Source organism: Pteropus alecto, unplaced genomic scaffold (assembly GCF_000325575.1).
Source record: "Pteropus alecto unplaced genomic scaffold, ASM32557v1 scaffold24, whole genome shotgun sequence".
NCBI classification, from domain to species: Eukaryota; Metazoa; Chordata; class Mammalia; order Chiroptera; family Pteropodidae; genus Pteropus; species Pteropus alecto.
In genome coordinates, this window is record NW_006439192.1 from 23,310,218 (window position 1) to 23,327,027 (window position 16,810).

Below are 16,810 nucleotides of genomic sequence, written 5' to 3' on the forward strand. Positions count from 1 at the left end.
TAGTGATGAAAATCTGAATTTGTAACTATAACATAAACATAAAAGGTTACTCTTACTACATAGTGTATTACTGACATACTCAGTTGGAGCAGGCAGTGCAAGTTCTCAGTTTCATAGAACCTAGGCAAGTTCTGTTTCATAGAACCTCATTATTTAGCAACAATTCTGCTATATGTATTTGTTAATACAGAATTATCACCTTGACAGGTATACAGTCATACCTTTTTTTAAGAGTACAAATTAGGAACTATTCCTATTTTGAGTTCTCTATGAAAAAAAAAAAAATCCAAGTGGCTCTTCTAGAAGAAATTCTGTAAACTTTCTAGAGTAATAGGAGATCCACAAGTAGATAAGGATTCAAATTCTACAAAAATCAGTATTAACTTTGTAAGAAAGAAAATTTGAAATGTTGAGTTTTTTAATACATTGTTTTCAAATAAATATGCAAAGATAAAGATTGAATTCACTTTTTGCAAGAGAAGGATAACAAAATGCAAAGCAAATAGAGTTTAATGAAAAAACTTTTCACTAATTTCCTAAGTTAACATATTCAGGTCTTGATTTCCACAAGTATAATATAATAATGATAAACTGAAATTTCCCTATCTTGCCTCAAACATTTATGAGTATAAAATGAAAAAGATCTTTTAGTTTTAAAATGTCCAAATGTGATATATTACTACAAAAACAATATTTATTGTAAGAAGGAACCAAAACTATCTCTGTAGGAAATATCTACTTATAGGAAAAATAATCCAGAAAAGATATAATTTAATATGCAAACTTTCAATTTATATATTATAGTTTGACATAACTGTTTAACTTAAAAAATATTTACTATTTCAAAGATATAACAAGCATATTTAATATTTTTATGCCTCACTCTAAATTATATATCATTAAAGATTAAATTATTCTTAAACAACAACTATGTCAAACACATGATTCATCCCTCCTGCCTGCAACAGAGAGGTGAAAAGTTTTTGTATTCCTCCTCCTGGACTAAAATGCATTAGTTTAGGCTAGAAAAATCCTTAATCTCAGCCAGGTGTCTCTGATTCTATTTTGTTTTTATCCTATTTTAAAAAAGATTCTTTCTTTACAAAGTGACACATATTTAACTCTGTGCTAAGTCCTTGTTTTTCTTCCTTAGATCTCCCTAAAGGTTTATAACAGGCTTTTATTTTTGAGCCATGTGTAGTACAATAGGTATTAAAGAATATTTAGAATTCTAAATCACATATAACTATACTTAATGAAAATACATACTTTAAAGACAAAATCAACACTTTGGAATCCATAATTTTCCATGATCTTTATTTATCATGGTCTTTGCATTTTACAGTTGTTTTTATTTAATGGTTTATTCTTTGTAGGTGTTGATGGGTAATGAAAAATAAGCAACTACAACAGAAGTCATATATAATACTTAACACCGCAAATCAGAGCTAGGAATGAAAATAACTGCATTTATGTTTTCAAAAAATACTAATGCGCGTAAGCATTTAAGAAATACAATATAAATAACTTCACTAAAACACTAAATTATAAAAAGGTTTCATATTACCCATATGAATGTGTTGGTTATGTTACATACACAAACAGAAAATGAAAATAAGAAAAGCAGCCAATTTTACCAAGTAAAGAATTATTAAAAAAAAAAAGCTTTGGAATTTTATGAGTATGAATTTCATTTCACTTTTATAAGCTAAATAACATATATACATTAAGCTAAATCTTAAAAAAAAAAAAAAAAAACAGAGCAATAAAACTAAAGAATTTTAGGACCAATGGAAAAAAAATTAACGAAAAGAACAAAAAGTGGACACCAAAACTAAACATACTGTTACCTGGCGCTTCATTGCATGCATTTCTGTTAGACTGCTGTAGTATTCTCCTAGCATGTGCTGTAGGAAAGGGCAGACATAAGGATGAACATAAAATGTGTATGAATAGTAATGACAGGGTCTATAATATGTGAATGAAAAAAAGAAAGAAGTAAATTTCTTTAAAATTGTTTGCCTGAACTGAAATGTTATCACAAGGTATGGTTTATGTTCTATCTAAAAATAATCTCATTTAAAAAAATACCAAAAAATTTGCTATAAACTTATATTGTGACTGATAATAACTGTCATAATAAAACATAAACCATTCACTCTTAGAACCATATGCAGCAAGGTGAATCTCTCAGAACTCTTGAAGCAGAAGTGGACTGTATAATTCAATAATAGCAGTCACATATGTTACATTCTAATAATCATATAACAAAAACTAGTATTACAGGCTATAAAAAATGTTTAGGTTAGTGGTTAAAACTAAGTCTTTTTAGAAAGTATGTAAATACAAAGGTATATTTTCCAGTACATTTTTCAGTTCACCAAAATTCAATCATTTTATTATTCTAAGTGACAGTAATAAGGTCTGAAGTATCAAAACCAACTATCAATTACTTAGGTCATTATTTACTGCCTTTCCCCAACCTCCAGCCAAATGTTTACTCTTTCAAGACATCACTATTTGATAAAGATAGTGAAATGAGATGAAAATTATAGTAAAATGTCAGGGTCAAGACAATAAAACTGATATATTTGCCAAAAGGATCCTAGACTTAACAAGAGACCATGATTCAAACTTAAACTCTACACTTCCCAACAATATGACCTTCAGAAAGACATTTCAAAATACCAAGGGAAAAAAAAAAAAGATTATTTTTCTGATTACAAAATACTCACTATAAAAATTTTAGAAAACATAAAAGAGTTTAAAGATGATAACAGCACTATTAACATTTTGATGCATTTTCTTCCAGTCTTTTTTCATTCAGACTTTTATTTAAACATAGTTGGAATCAGATGGTTCAGAAAACACTAAATCTCAATTTTTTTTTTCACTTTTGTTTTCCTAGGATGAATGCCTACAGCAAAAGTTATTAAAGGCATTACTTTTGAAAAAGCGTTCCAGAAAAATTGTACCAGTTTATAATATTACTGGCCCTTTATGAGTGCCGTAAAAAATCAGGTACCCTCTCTGACCATGTATCCTCATGTGTAAATGGAAATAAAACCAGTTCACAGGATAATGAAGCTCAAGTGAGATGAGTAATTTGTTTAATTTGAAAACAATGAAGTATAATACAAATGGTCATTGCTATTATCACCAAGGATCTTACTGACTACTGAGAATTGAGTCTATATATTTCTTCGAAATGTACTTATTCTTTAAAAATTAAGAAAGTACTAGTACTTATTTAAATTAAAACAATGGCAAATACCTATGACTCCATTTAATAACACTGAGTAACTATCACACGTCAGGTATCATGCTAACATTTAAGATACAAATATGAAAAGGTATTATCTGCTGCCAAGGGACTCAAAAAGGTGATACAAGACACTTAATAGGTAAATACTATATAAGGTGATACAGGCAATGAAAGAGGCTACAGCAAAACAAAAACATGGGGAAAGAGAAACCTATCCCAACTCGGATTTGGATGTAATTTCAGAGTTGCAGAATTAAGACTTTATTTGAGTCTAGCAGAGAAAAGGGCTTAAAAGAGCACAAAGGACTTGAGGCAAAAAAAAGATAACTGCTGAGGTGAGAAACAGAGTGAAAGCTATGGGAAAAATTCAGTTCAATGCCACTATAAAAGAGTAAAGTTCAAGGCAGAGGGCGATAAGAAATGAGTCTGAAGAGGCAGGAAGGAACCAAATCTCTGCTGCTCAGATAAGTCATTACATTAAGTCATGTGGACTTTCTCCTATAGGCACAGTGAAAGCCAAAGGTTTTAAGCAAGAGAATGATATGACTGTTTACTGAATCCTTATGCGGAAAGGATTTTCAGAATTTTAAATTATATGTTCCAAGTTAATGTTAATTATACTTTTTTGTTTAGAATTTTATCAAAATGTGCTAAAAGCTTTATTACAGTAAAAATATTTCCAGTTTACATTTCTTGATATAAATGTGTACTGTTACCTCTACGAAATCTTGCACGTTAACAGAAAAGTATGATAGACCAATTTTAAAACTTCTTTTAATATAGCTTTAGCTTTTCAAATCTAAGATGAAGTTCTTAAATTAAAGCAAACCAAAAAGGAACATACCTGAAGATATTTCTGTAGACCTACTACATTTTATTATTTTTTCCAGCTGCTCATGATTCTTTCTGCTGAATACTTTTGCTTGAACAGGCTCTTCAGTTTGGGCTGAATGTCTGTTCCTACTTTTGCAAGGTTCACATGTGCTAGACAAACTGGCACTTTCATACCCTTGAGTAAAAAAAGTGACAACTATTATCAGTTGTAACTAATTCAAAATGAAAGGGAAATTGATTCTCATACTGAAATAGGAGAGGTAACTCAATTTAGAATGAAGGCCTGGTATAAACAGACTACATAACAGTAAATGGTATGTCTTGGAGATATCATTGCAATAGCCTTTGAAAGAATAGAGTAACTAATAAATTCTATCGCTTCATTGTCTTTTGATATCTGTCATAATGAGCATATCCCAATTCAAATTATATGGCAGACTTTACATGATCCGAATTCTCTACTAGACTCCAAGTTAACAATTTTTCAATATTAGGAAACATGAGAAAAAAATCACATCCAATCTATATAAGATGTCCATAAAGAGAGAAGAGTAATGGGCATTAGTCAAATGTCTCCCTTCTTATTACACCTTTTATGTAATATGATTTGGTTAAAAAGGTCTTACCCACCCACAGGTTATATAAATATATATTTAGCAGAATATATGTATATATACATATATATTCTACTAAACTTTTCTTCTAAATTTCATTTTTTAATATTTATTTTGGTATGAAGCACAGTAAGAATTCAATTTTATTTTGTTCCAAATGGGTAGCTGGTTATACTTACTCTTTTTCCCATTAATTTAAAACGCAAACTTGGTCAATATATTAAATCTCCATTTTTATTGAATTTTATTTCTGGGCCTTCTGTTTAACTTATCTCAATGCCATTTTTATTATTTTAGCCACATAAGTTTTACAGTATGTTTTAACACCTGGTAAGCCAAGTCCTACCACCTAGCTTTTCTTGGTTATTCTTGACTATTTCTCCTTCCAGGTAAACTGTAAGATATTTTTCCCAATTTCAATAACCATCAATGGGGATTTGATATTTAATAATTTTATGCATTCTCATCTAAGAACATGGTTATGTTTTTTACATTTGTTCATTTTTGTTTCATGTTCTTCAAAAATATTTTATAGTGTTTTTACAGAACTAGGACTTTCCTTGTTAAATTTATTCCTAAGGGCTTCCCCCGCCCCCAAAAGGTTTGGATACTACTATGAGAATATTTCCTCCCACTTCCGTTTCTATAATAAACCCTATTGACATGTCTAATCTTCTTTTTGACATGTTACAGATTAAATTTCCTAATATTTTACTTTAAATTTTGAATTTGTATTAACTGATTGAGCTACTATTTACTTTACTGAACTGTTAACCTCCCCTTTTCACCTTCCCCTATATAAAGATCTAAATTCTGATTCAAATATTGTTTCTGTAGTTTTCCTCAAATAGAATACATCAATATCTTTTCATCTTGACAGGTGAAGGGTCTCTAATTTGAGTACAGGATTCTTCAGTTGCAGTCGTTTTCGTCTGCATATGAATGTTATCCCCGCCCCCAAAAGGTTTGGATACTACTATGAGAATATTTCCTCCCACTTCCGTTTCTATAATAAACCCTATTGACACGTCTAATCTTCTTTTTGACATGTTACAGATTAAATTTCCTAATATTTTACTTTAAATTTTGAATTTGTATTAACTGATTGAGCTACTATTTACTTTACTGAACTGTTAACCTCCCCTTTTCACCTTCCCCTATATAAAGATCTAAATTCTGATTCAAATATTGTTTCTGTAGTTTTCCTCAAATAGAATACATCAATATCTTTTCATCTTGACAGGTGAAGGGTCTCTAATTTGAGTACAGGATTCTTCAGTTGCAGTCGTTTTCGTCTGCATATGAATGTTATTCCATTTTCTTCTATTTCTAAGACTGTCTGATTTTAATTTGGTTCTTTTTCATTGTATATAACTTGTTCTTTCAGTCTGTAACCTTAGATTTTTACTATTTTCTTAGAATTCTGGAATTTTATCAGAATATCATAGGGTGTGTGTGTGTGCACAGGAGCTTTCCCTCCTTGCCTCCTGGCTAGACAGCCACTAACTGTTTTGATCCTCAGCCCTCAGTCTCTCTTCATTAAAGAGTCCTCTTTATTATTTAATTATTGTCTCTCCACCTATTTTTTCTCTCCTTTAGAACTCCTCGCCTATCAGATCTCCAAGATTTGTCCTTAAGCCTCTAATCATTTTTCTCTTGATCCTATCTCTGAGTACCTTTTGCTCTGTGTAATAATGTAAGTCTTCCTCTCAACTTTCTAGGCTACTAGTTGGGACTTAATAATATTTATCCCCTTTTCCAAATAATCTAAACATTGTATGTGAAAAATAATTCTTTCTAGTTCTAAATTTGTTATAATTCAATCCGCTAAAGTGTTATTATTTTGTTCACGGAGTATTTCCTTCAATAATTCTGTATTCACTAGATTTTGCCTGTTCTAGTGGTCTGTTTCAATGTCTTCTCTCTGGTTGCTGGTCTCTTTTATATGCATAGTTATATTCACTAGGCTAATCACAACTCTTACCTACCACTGAGGCTGGAATCCACTGCTAGGTAGCTTTAATGGCAGCAGCTGACAGTGCTTAGAAGTCTCACTTCTACAGTGAAGCAATATTCTGGCTAGCAAGTTGTTGGTCTCCCATTGAGACAATAAAAAGAAGTCTGTCTCCTCAGCTGCAAAGGTAAATGCTAGCCGAGGTTCAGGGTAGGGAGGATGCCACCTACTTGTTTAACAACATCCTTGCCCATTTGTACCTTGAAGTGGCAAAAGACTGCTACTCTTGGAAGGGAGGGGGATGCCAAGAATAGAAGGGGTTGTGTAGATCTCCTCAACCAAGTTAAGTGTGGTTCTCCAGAACCGCAGAGATCTGATCCTTGTCCCAGACACTCTCTGAAAGAGCCAGTGGATATGAAACCTTGCTGCTTACATACTTCGTATCATAGCAACTGCTCTGCTAATAACATATTCTCAATATACTATCAGTTTATTCTCTGTGATAGAATATCTGGAGTTAACTTTCCCTTTCTATTTCTAAAGCCATCATTCAAGTCAGGATTTCATTATCTCACTTTAGGTTCCCGGTTTCTTCATTGATCTCTCAGACTAAACTCTAGCCACTCTCATTTATTCTGCACAAACTTTACTGAAAAAAAGAGTTCTCTTGGTTATTTTTGCCCTTCATATAAAACAGGTCCAGCAATAAAGAGTATGATTGCTAAAATATGAAATATGAAATTGGTAGTACTATTGTTCATTTACTAGCAAACAAAGCTCTGATGAAAAGTATGTTATTCTAACAAAAATTAAGCTTGTTATTGAATCATGTGAAAAATATTGAATGAATTCTAATCAAAATTAAAACACAGATTTTGTGGCATACACAAAATTCTCTTTGAGAAGCACCAATAGGAACTTCAGAGATAAACATACCCTCCAAAACAGCTGAAACTGTGAAAAAAACCATGCTACAATCATTTAATGCTACAAAAAAGTTTTAAAAACTATGGTTTTATGAGTTCCAAATTAAAAACATCAAGGGCTAGATTTCCAAAGATAAGGTGCTAGTGTGTGACTGAATTAATTCTCTTTGGAGCACTTTAATAGTAATCCTCCAGGGAGAGTAGGAGACTTAATGAGGTTAATAATAACTTAAGAGTAACACTTGCTGGGCCACCCAGAACAACAACACATGACATTCATTATTGTAAAGGTGTTATCCTCTATCCCATTTCATCACATCTTGCCTTATCCTCATCATTTTCCTCAGAATGAGTGGCTGACATAGCTAGAAGAAACAGGTCTTCTAGTCGTGTCTCCATTATAGGGAAACAGCTCAACCACGGCACCCTGCATGTATCCACATATGGCACATAGGCAAGTACTAAACTGTAGCTCAATCTAAGCCTTTACAGAAGGCCTTATGATGAACCTCCTGGAACATGGAACACAAGAACATGGGAGGTTTGTGAAGAGTTGCTATGTGGTCATGTTTACTTGCCTCCCCATCTCCCCTGGAAAGCTGTCATGAAAGTTTTTCATTTCTCTGGTTCTAATGACATGAGACCTTTCTGTCTCATCCTGAGGACACACCTCTATTCTAAAAAGTGGCTTAGCTATAGCACAGTATTGGTTCCTCAGCAACAGATGTCCCACCACTCATGTTACAACTGCCATCTGGCCCCTTTTGTTTGTGTTGCCCTTACGATGTATAGAATAAGAGATACAGGAAGCTGGCACCTTTAGGTACTCTTCCTTTCTCTCCCTATGTAAGTAATAAACTCTGGATCTAAAAAGGGCTGTTTTTTTACTGTCCACATTCTTTAGAACTTCCTTGCCTAATGCTTAGCATCTATTTAATCTCAATCTCCATTAGTGAGCAACAGGAAGTGGAAAAGAAATGAAAAGATTTAGGGATGGGAAGAATCCCGAAATCAGTACATTAATAATTCTAGGCAAGTTTCCAAGAAAAAAATGAGGAAGATCTAGACTATATGCTCCTACTCCTCTTAATAATATCAAGAAGGAATGGACCTGGTAGCTTGTGGCTAAATTATGCATCTGGTAACCAAATTATAGGCAAAAAATTATATTCAAATCAGAATAAAATGAAGTTTAAAAGACGACTATCACATAATTTGTAAAATCTAACTTCACATGCAATAACATATATCTTTACATGAGACTTTCTAAAGATTAAAATACATTACTATCATGGGAAAAAATGCTAAATGAAGATTTACCATGCCACTTCTGAAACACTGTCAATAGTGTAATGCACACAGTTCAGTCAAGTAAGTTTTGGACACTATACCTGGCTGTGCACTAAGTCTCTCAAGACAGCAACCTAAGTCGCTCTATGCTGGTGTATTTGTCATAACCTATTTCCTTCCCTAGTTCCTCTCATTTTTCCTTCCTGCCTTGTCCTGACTCCATATTTTTTTGTTACTACAATTTGGAATGCTCCATACACCTCCATTACCACTTCCTTTACAACAAAGTATACATCTTTTCTTCTAAGAAATCAGGGCTATTTCTATGCCATAAAGAGAACGAAAGCAACATAAATTAGTGGTTTGGCTTAGTGTTGCTCAGACTTTAATGTGCACCTATTCATATTAAAACACCTGGAATCTTGTTAAAATGTATGTTTAAAAACAATGGAAAGACATTCAAGTAGATTGGGCCCCAAAATGTACATTTCTAATAAGCTCCCAGATGATGTCAATGCTGCCTGTTCATGGCTCACATTTTGAAAAGCAAGGATTTAAGCTGACTAATTTGACTTTGCTACATATTAGTTTGTGCTATCAAGTCTTTTTTGTGTGTATGTGTGTGCCCTACAGATGGTTTCGAATGCCTACTGATCAAATGTGAAATATATGTTTTGGGCAGGTATTTTTATATTCAAGTATAAGAGAACACATAGTTCAGAATGTCAGTCTTTGCCTTGAATACAGCTGCTTTGTACATATATAGAAAAGTAACTCCTCAGAATAAAGGGGTTTCAAAAATACAAATATACCAGTATTTCTAGGTTTAGGTAGACATGACCATAAGTTGACTAAGAGCCCTCTCAGACCCTGCTCCTCAAAGTATAGCCCACAGACCAATACCGGCAATACATGGGAGCTTGTTAGAAACACAGACTCTAAGGTCCCTCCCCAGACTGCCTGAATCAGAATCTGCCATTAAACAAAATTCCCAAGGAGATTTGTATGAAACATTAAAATTTAAGAAGCATGGCCCTAGCACACTCAAATTAACTAAGTGAATAAAAGAATGCTGGGATAACAAATGTTAGTTCTTCTTCATTTACTCATGACAGAAAGCATTTGGGCGGGGCAGGAGGGGAAGTATTAGCGAATAAAAAGTTCAATGAGTTAACTCAAAAGGCCTCTCTCAAAATGGCCATTATCTACTTAAATGTTCTCTGGTGGCACCAAGAGTAATCTTGGAGAAAGCATAGTAGTTGTATTTTCATTTGAATGGTTTCAGATCATTGACTAATTTACTAATAAATCAGCTCCTCCCAAACCCATTAACTGAAAAATTATTTAGAATATGACAATGTGTAGAAATGTTAGAAAATGTTACCTCTGTTCAAATTTGTTTAACCATCTTCACGTGGGGTAGGAGTAGGAGCCAAGGACTTCAATGGTACATTAAACATCAAAATGAAAAAAAATGTACATATCCTTGTGTACACCTATAGTTTGTCAGATTTTTCAAGGATTCCATTACTAAAAAATGATGAATGCTGCCAGAGTTTACAAGTGGATTTTTTACTACAGGATTTCTCAGGACCTTTACTTACATATATGGTGAGCTTCCAAGAGAGGGAGCTTGCAATATGCAGTGATTTTTCAAACTTTTCTGATTATAAGCCTAGAATACTTTGTCCTTAAGCATAAAATACTATCTCCTTGAATTCAGAACAAGCACTCAAAGACACAGCCAAAAAGTAACCTATGCAAACTTGAAAAGGCATCCTTTAGCTAATATTCTAGATTTCAGTTAGTAAAACTATTTTTAACATATGGTTAACACTGCAGAGAAATTTGATATGATATTCAACAGCAAGATTCAAAAAAATATGGGTTAATATCATACCTTATTAACTAAGATTCAGTTCCTGCAGGGCTAAGAGCAAACTTGTTTTAAAAGTGGTTTCATCTATATAATATTCAAAGACTGCAATATAAAGGCCCACATTTCTTCAAATTAATCAGTCAAGAATCTAACCAGAAGTCATGACTAAAATGTTGCATGTAGGACAAGATGTAATACTAAAAGTGAGAGAATAGTAAAACTTGGGCATTCTAGCAATTTTTTAAGTAACTTACAAGATTTGCAAAAAAACTTGACTTCACAAGTAGCCACATATACAGGAAATACAAGAAGCTCTAAGACTCACAAAAAAGAATAAATGCCATGTTTAAAAATATCTACAATATCAAACTCTATTTGATAAATTTCATAAAAAAATAAAATGTGTAATGGTAACTAAAAATGACTTTGTTCAAGTAGGTGTAGAACAGTGTCCACCCATCTAGCCATACTGAAATTAAATATGTCAATATGCCAGAGTAAGGTTAATCAACATTTATAACCAATAGATATTCAACACCTTCAATACTTACCAATATTTTTAACTCTGCTTTTCAGCTGAGTAGAATGCCTCTTCTTACTCTTTGATTTAGGAGTTTTATCTTTAGATGCCAGGCTGGCCTGTGCAGATGCTTTTCTTGTCTTGAATGTTTTAGTTACTGTTGTTGGATCTACTGGATCAGGCATACTGCTAAAGCTTTCTAATGACTCGTCATCAAAATGGCGTCTTCTGTTGGTATCTAACTGATTTTTGCGATTACTATTTGTAGTTTTCTCTACAGACACTGTAAATCCAGTCTTGATAAATGGTTTTTCTACTTCACCTTCTTGGGCATATAACCATGGTGTCCTACTGTTTTCCACTTCCTCTTCAGACTGTTTCTGATTCCTTATCAATGAAAATAAGTTTTTATATAGATTACAATGATAGATTTCTGTTTACTGAAAACTCTAGATATAGTGCTTAATTTATATTTACTAGTAGATTTAGGTAAATAAAATCATCAACATGCTAAATATTTTCACAAAAATATGCATTAAATATGTAAATATTATATAGACTAGTGTACTAAATTATCTTAAATTTTAATACTGAACTCTTCTCACTAGATCATTTCATTGGCAAAAGTCCCAAACCAAAGATCTAGCATTCTTAATAGAAGAGTAGGAAAGAAAAATCAAGGAAGAATGGGACATACAAGGAAAACACAACAACAAAACAACTTGAAGAAAGAGCTAAGATCTGTAGCAGAGGGTCTGAAACATACATGGATTTGTATCCCCTGAAGCAGTTCAACTAGAATCAAAATTTGGTGAAAACAATGGCCATGCAACTAGTAATTTATTTCTCTTGGTGTTTTCTAGTTTAGTTCTGTTGGTAGTGTCATTTTCCAAATTTTATCTGCTAAACATTGGCATCCCTTAATACCTTAAAAGATATATTTACTGGTTATCTAAATTTGGGAAAAACAGTCAAAACAAAGTTAAACAGGTCTGTAGAATTTCTCAGAACTTTTAATATGCCAATGTACTTTACAAAATGTCTTAGAAGGAAACATAGAAAGATGTCCAAAACCTTTTATCACAGAACTTGACATAGGCAACAGTGCACTTAAGAACATAATTTGGAAGACAATGAACTACAGAGTTTAACTTAAGACAAAGATTAGCAAATTTACACTTTGCAGGCCAAAACTCAGGCTGCTGCCTGTTTTTGTACGGCCTGACAGTGAAAATAATGTTTATATTCTTACATGGTTGGGGGGCGGGAGGGAAGGAGTGGAGGGGAATTGAAGGAAAAAAATATGTGACACAATTATATGAAACTCAATTTCAGCCAATAAATAAGGCATTATTGAAACACAAACACTCATTTGTTTACATATTGTTTATGGTTGCTTTTGTACAAAAATGGCAGACATAAAAGGGAATGACAGGCACTGTAGGGCCAGCAATATTTACTATCTAAGCCTTTCACAGGAAAAGTTTTCTGACCCTGGCTCAAGACAACACTGTTCATCTGACCTCTCATCTCCATCCTAATTCAGGGAACCTATACTAGTTGAGATTTTCTGGAAGGGCTGAGGTCTAATTTAAAGTAGGACAAATATCTGAAACAATATTAGATACCTATAGCTATCCTTTCTTACTATCAATTATGTATAAAATAGAGATAATAATGAAATAGGGACCTTCCAGTAGGAAGGCTATTCATTAAAACTTTGAAAAATGTTTATTGCTTATGATAGAGATTCATTCAACCATCATTTCTGAATGGCAACTATACACTATAAACACTGTTGGTTCTGACAATATAATACTTTTATAAAGTAATATGAGATTTAGTAGGGAAAAATGGTTAGTACAGCTTAGAAAAACTCAGGGAGGTCAATCATAGGACTCCTAGAGGCAAATACAAAGTTGAAGTCTACAAGTTTTTGGTTAATCACATAAAAAAAATTCATGATTTAACAATTAAACAGTGTCATTGCTAATTTAATCCCATAATTAAAGATAAAAATATGAATTATATATTTGTAAAAGGCTAGGAAAGATAAAATCACAGAGATACTTCTGACGAACGAATATTAAGCTCAACTGACCTCTAATCTTCATCCTCCTAAAAAGATTTTTCTGAAGCAAGAATAAAAAAACTAATATTTTCACCAGCTTGCTAACAAAATCATTTTCTGGATTAAGACAATCATTAAAAACATTATTTTCCAGCTATAAAAATGCGTACAGAATGATCAATCTGACCTGCTATGACTAGTGTTTAACACTATTTGAGTCAAAATTATATTTAGGAAGATTATTATATTAAAAAAATAATATATGATGAGAAACAGAGAAAAAGAAATCTATGATTGGTACCATATATCACTAAAACTTCCTTGGCTAAAGTTGTTTTTATAATCTAACAGTATTCGACATTACATTTGGATAAGTGTTACAAACTCATTCTGATCAGGAGCTCTCAATCAAATAAGGGAGACATCGCTTTGTAACAACTGACCTCTGGTAGTTAATATTAGTTCTTAGTCCTAAATCAGTGAACTTAAAGACGGATATCACATTAAAGCCAAAACACAGTCAATGGATCATGTCTTACCCTTCTAAAACAAATCTCACAGGACACCCTGATCAAAACTCTGAACTGCTATATAGGGTTGATAGTAGGTTTGGCAGCAGGTGTATGCCTGAGCAACATCTAGTGTGATGTCCAAGTTTCATATTCCCAACACCACCAGGCCAAACAATCACAAACACCCTCCTTGTGTTTTCAAATTACATGTAATTAGATGTAATCACAAAAGTGATGTTTAAGCAAATACTAGATTATGTTTGCAATCGAGTACCTTTGTTTTTCTGGTCCAATAGAAGAACTGCTTTCAAAAGGTTTTGGAAAAGCCATATATTCTGTTTTTCCTGAAGAATTCTGGGCTAATGGTTGCTGCTGTTCAGTGGGTGTAGAAATATTCTGAGAAAAATCTCCAAAGTTAGAAGGAAATAAAGGGCTGAAATTCATACCTAATAAAGTAATGGATAAGACAATAGAGCTTCTTTAGCCTTACTATGAAATTAAAAGACAGTTCTAATTAAATGTGGCATTCATATGCACCAAAACAAAAATCTGTTAATTAAATGAACACTCATTTATTAAATCACTGTTTACAGCTCAGCCCACTATGTTTTCAGCATTTGTGACACGAAGATAAATAAAGATTTTATCCACTTAAAAGCTGAGTTAGAAATAATAATACCTAACATCAAATTATTATGGGATGCCAGACTCTACTGTAGGCACTATACATATTATTTCATTTAATGTTCAAAATGACGCTATGAAATAGGTGTTCTATTCGTTTTACCAGAAATGAACAGGCTTAGAGATCAAACGTCTAGTAAATGGAAGAGCAGATGAGATGTTGGGTCTGCATGGCTCCAAAGCTTAACATGCTTTAAGCTCTACTTTAATTGAAAAAGTAAAATATAATTAAATACTTGCCATACAGTGCCATAGTGCCATATCAGAAGTATTTGCAAGGGGCTACTAACAAACAACCTGGGGGATAAAGGGATCTGGGATGACGTCACAAAATTTGAAGTGGTTTGTGAAGAATGAACAGTCTTTGTACAAGGTTGGCACTGGTATGAAGCACACTGCAGTGAAAAGGAACTGCATGTGCAATTTCTTATATTATTTGTTACTTAAAAGCCTACTCAAAAAAAAGGTTTGCTGCCAATGCTAATTGATACCCAAGAGCTAAAAAGCTTGTTAAATTTTTCTAACACCATTGTTTCTATAATCCTATTAAGAAAATACACTGTGGTATTTTTATTCATTTATATTTATATTCACAAAGCCCTTCCAAATCTCTTTCTCCCTGGAAAACACCTTCTTGAGTCACTTCATCTAACTGGTCACTTAACTTATTCCACCTCTAGAATGTCTTTTGAATTATTACTTTTCCTTTATACCTACCACCAATGCCTTAAGTGAGCTCTAATTTTTTCCCCTGCTATTAAGGCAACAGTTTTCTATTTTCTTTACGCCAGCTATATTCTTGGCTCCTTCTCTCCTATCTAACCTCAACACTATCACCAGTGTAAACTTTCTTAAATATATATCTCATGCTATCTCCGTGCTCAGAATCCTTCAAGGGCCCCTCTCATTTGCAACAGAAAGTCTCAGTTGCTCTGCAAAGCACAAAAGCCCTCTGCTGCTCTCCAGCCACATCAATTATTCTTACCCTGCCATGTCCCTAAAAACTAGCCACACTTATGACCTTCAAATTCTCTATGTGATATACTGTTTCATTGCTTTGTAACTCTGAGTGGTTCCATTGATTAGAAAGCCCTTTCCTTTATAATCTCCCTGGAAATAAATTCTATTCATTTTTTGCTTAAATAACACTTTTTCTGGAGAAAATTTGTAGATGATCTCTTGCCCCAAAGAAGAACAGGTCACTACCTCCCTTTGCACTCATGGCACTGCACTAAGCATTTATTAACATTCTTAGCTTTCTCACTAGACTCTAAATTCCTTAAAGCATTGGTCTTACCTTTGAATCCTGTCATTTATATAGTGTCTGGCACATAATGGGTGCAGGAAAAAAGTCTGAATAAAAGCCTAAGTACACACCTTTAATCTAGCAACAAATCTCCCTACCAAGACATGAAGCTTCTCTAGAAGAACATTATCTTATTCATCCTTATTCTCCTAATATTTACATAATGCATGGTGTACAGGAGGCTTTGGATAGGTTACTTCCCTTTCTCCTTAATAAAGCTGCTGAATAATTCAAAGGTATAAGATTTAGCAATCATTCATAAATAGTTTAATTAATTCCATTACCAACCATATTAAGGTTAAGTTTTCACTATAAACACAGAAAAGTTTGTAACTTTCCTTACAAACATTTCCTACCACTCCAAAGAGACTGATAAAAATCCATGCAATAGACATTTAATATTCTCAAATACTTTATACTTGTTTATTTTCCCTTTCAGTTTTCAGTCACTTACCTGGTGCAAATGATGAAAAATTAGTAAACCCAGGTAGGTTAAATAGATTTACAGGCTGTGTTGGAAAGGTGAAAGGACAAAATAAACTGGGAGAAGAAGGATGTGATGCGTTACTGCCTCTTTCCTTGCTTCCAGGTTTTTCTGGATGCTGATTTTGTTGGCGTGTAAGTTCACTTAGCATTTGTTTCAACCTATAAAAATTTAAGAAGTCAGTAATCTAAGAATCAGTTATATTACCATCTATTTAAAGTTCATTCAACCTCAAAGGCAAGGGAAGTAAAAGCAAAAATAAATGAATGGGACTATATCAAACTAAAAAGCTTCTGCTCAGCAAAAGAAATCGTCAACAAGGTAAAGAGACAATCATCCAAATGGGAAAACATATTTGCAAGCAACACCTCCAATAAGGGCCTAATATCCAAAATATACAAAGAACTCATACGACTCAACACAACAACAAAAATGACCCAATAAAAAAATGAGCAGAGGACCTGAACAGAC

The 16,810-nt window shown here is 33.1% G+C and overlaps 1 protein-coding gene across 25 annotated transcripts in view; it reads right to left on the minus strand.

The window, feature by feature from the left end:
- PCM1 (pericentriolar material 1) overlaps window positions 1-16,810 on the minus strand; it is an 80,195-nt gene that overhangs the window by 24,687 nt on the left and 38,698 nt on the right. For 17 of the 25 annotated variants that reach the window (XM_025049960.1, XM_025049954.1, XM_025049949.1 and 14 more), the window contains 5 exons: window positions 16,310-16,500; window positions 14,140-14,311; window positions 11,314-11,669; window positions 4,110-4,274; window positions 1,845-1,907 (listed from right to left, as the gene is read on the minus strand). In XM_025049960.1, coding sequence (XP_024905728.1) covers window positions 1,845-1,907; window positions 4,110-4,274; window positions 11,314-11,669; window positions 14,140-14,311; window positions 16,310-16,500 — 947 coding nt within the window. The remainder of the gene's footprint in view (window positions 1-1,844; window positions 1,908-4,109; window positions 4,275-11,313; window positions 11,670-14,139; window positions 14,312-16,309; window positions 16,501-16,810) is intronic. The other 8 variants (XM_015592850.2, XM_025049966.1, XM_015592859.2 and 5 more) reach the window with 3 other exon arrangements.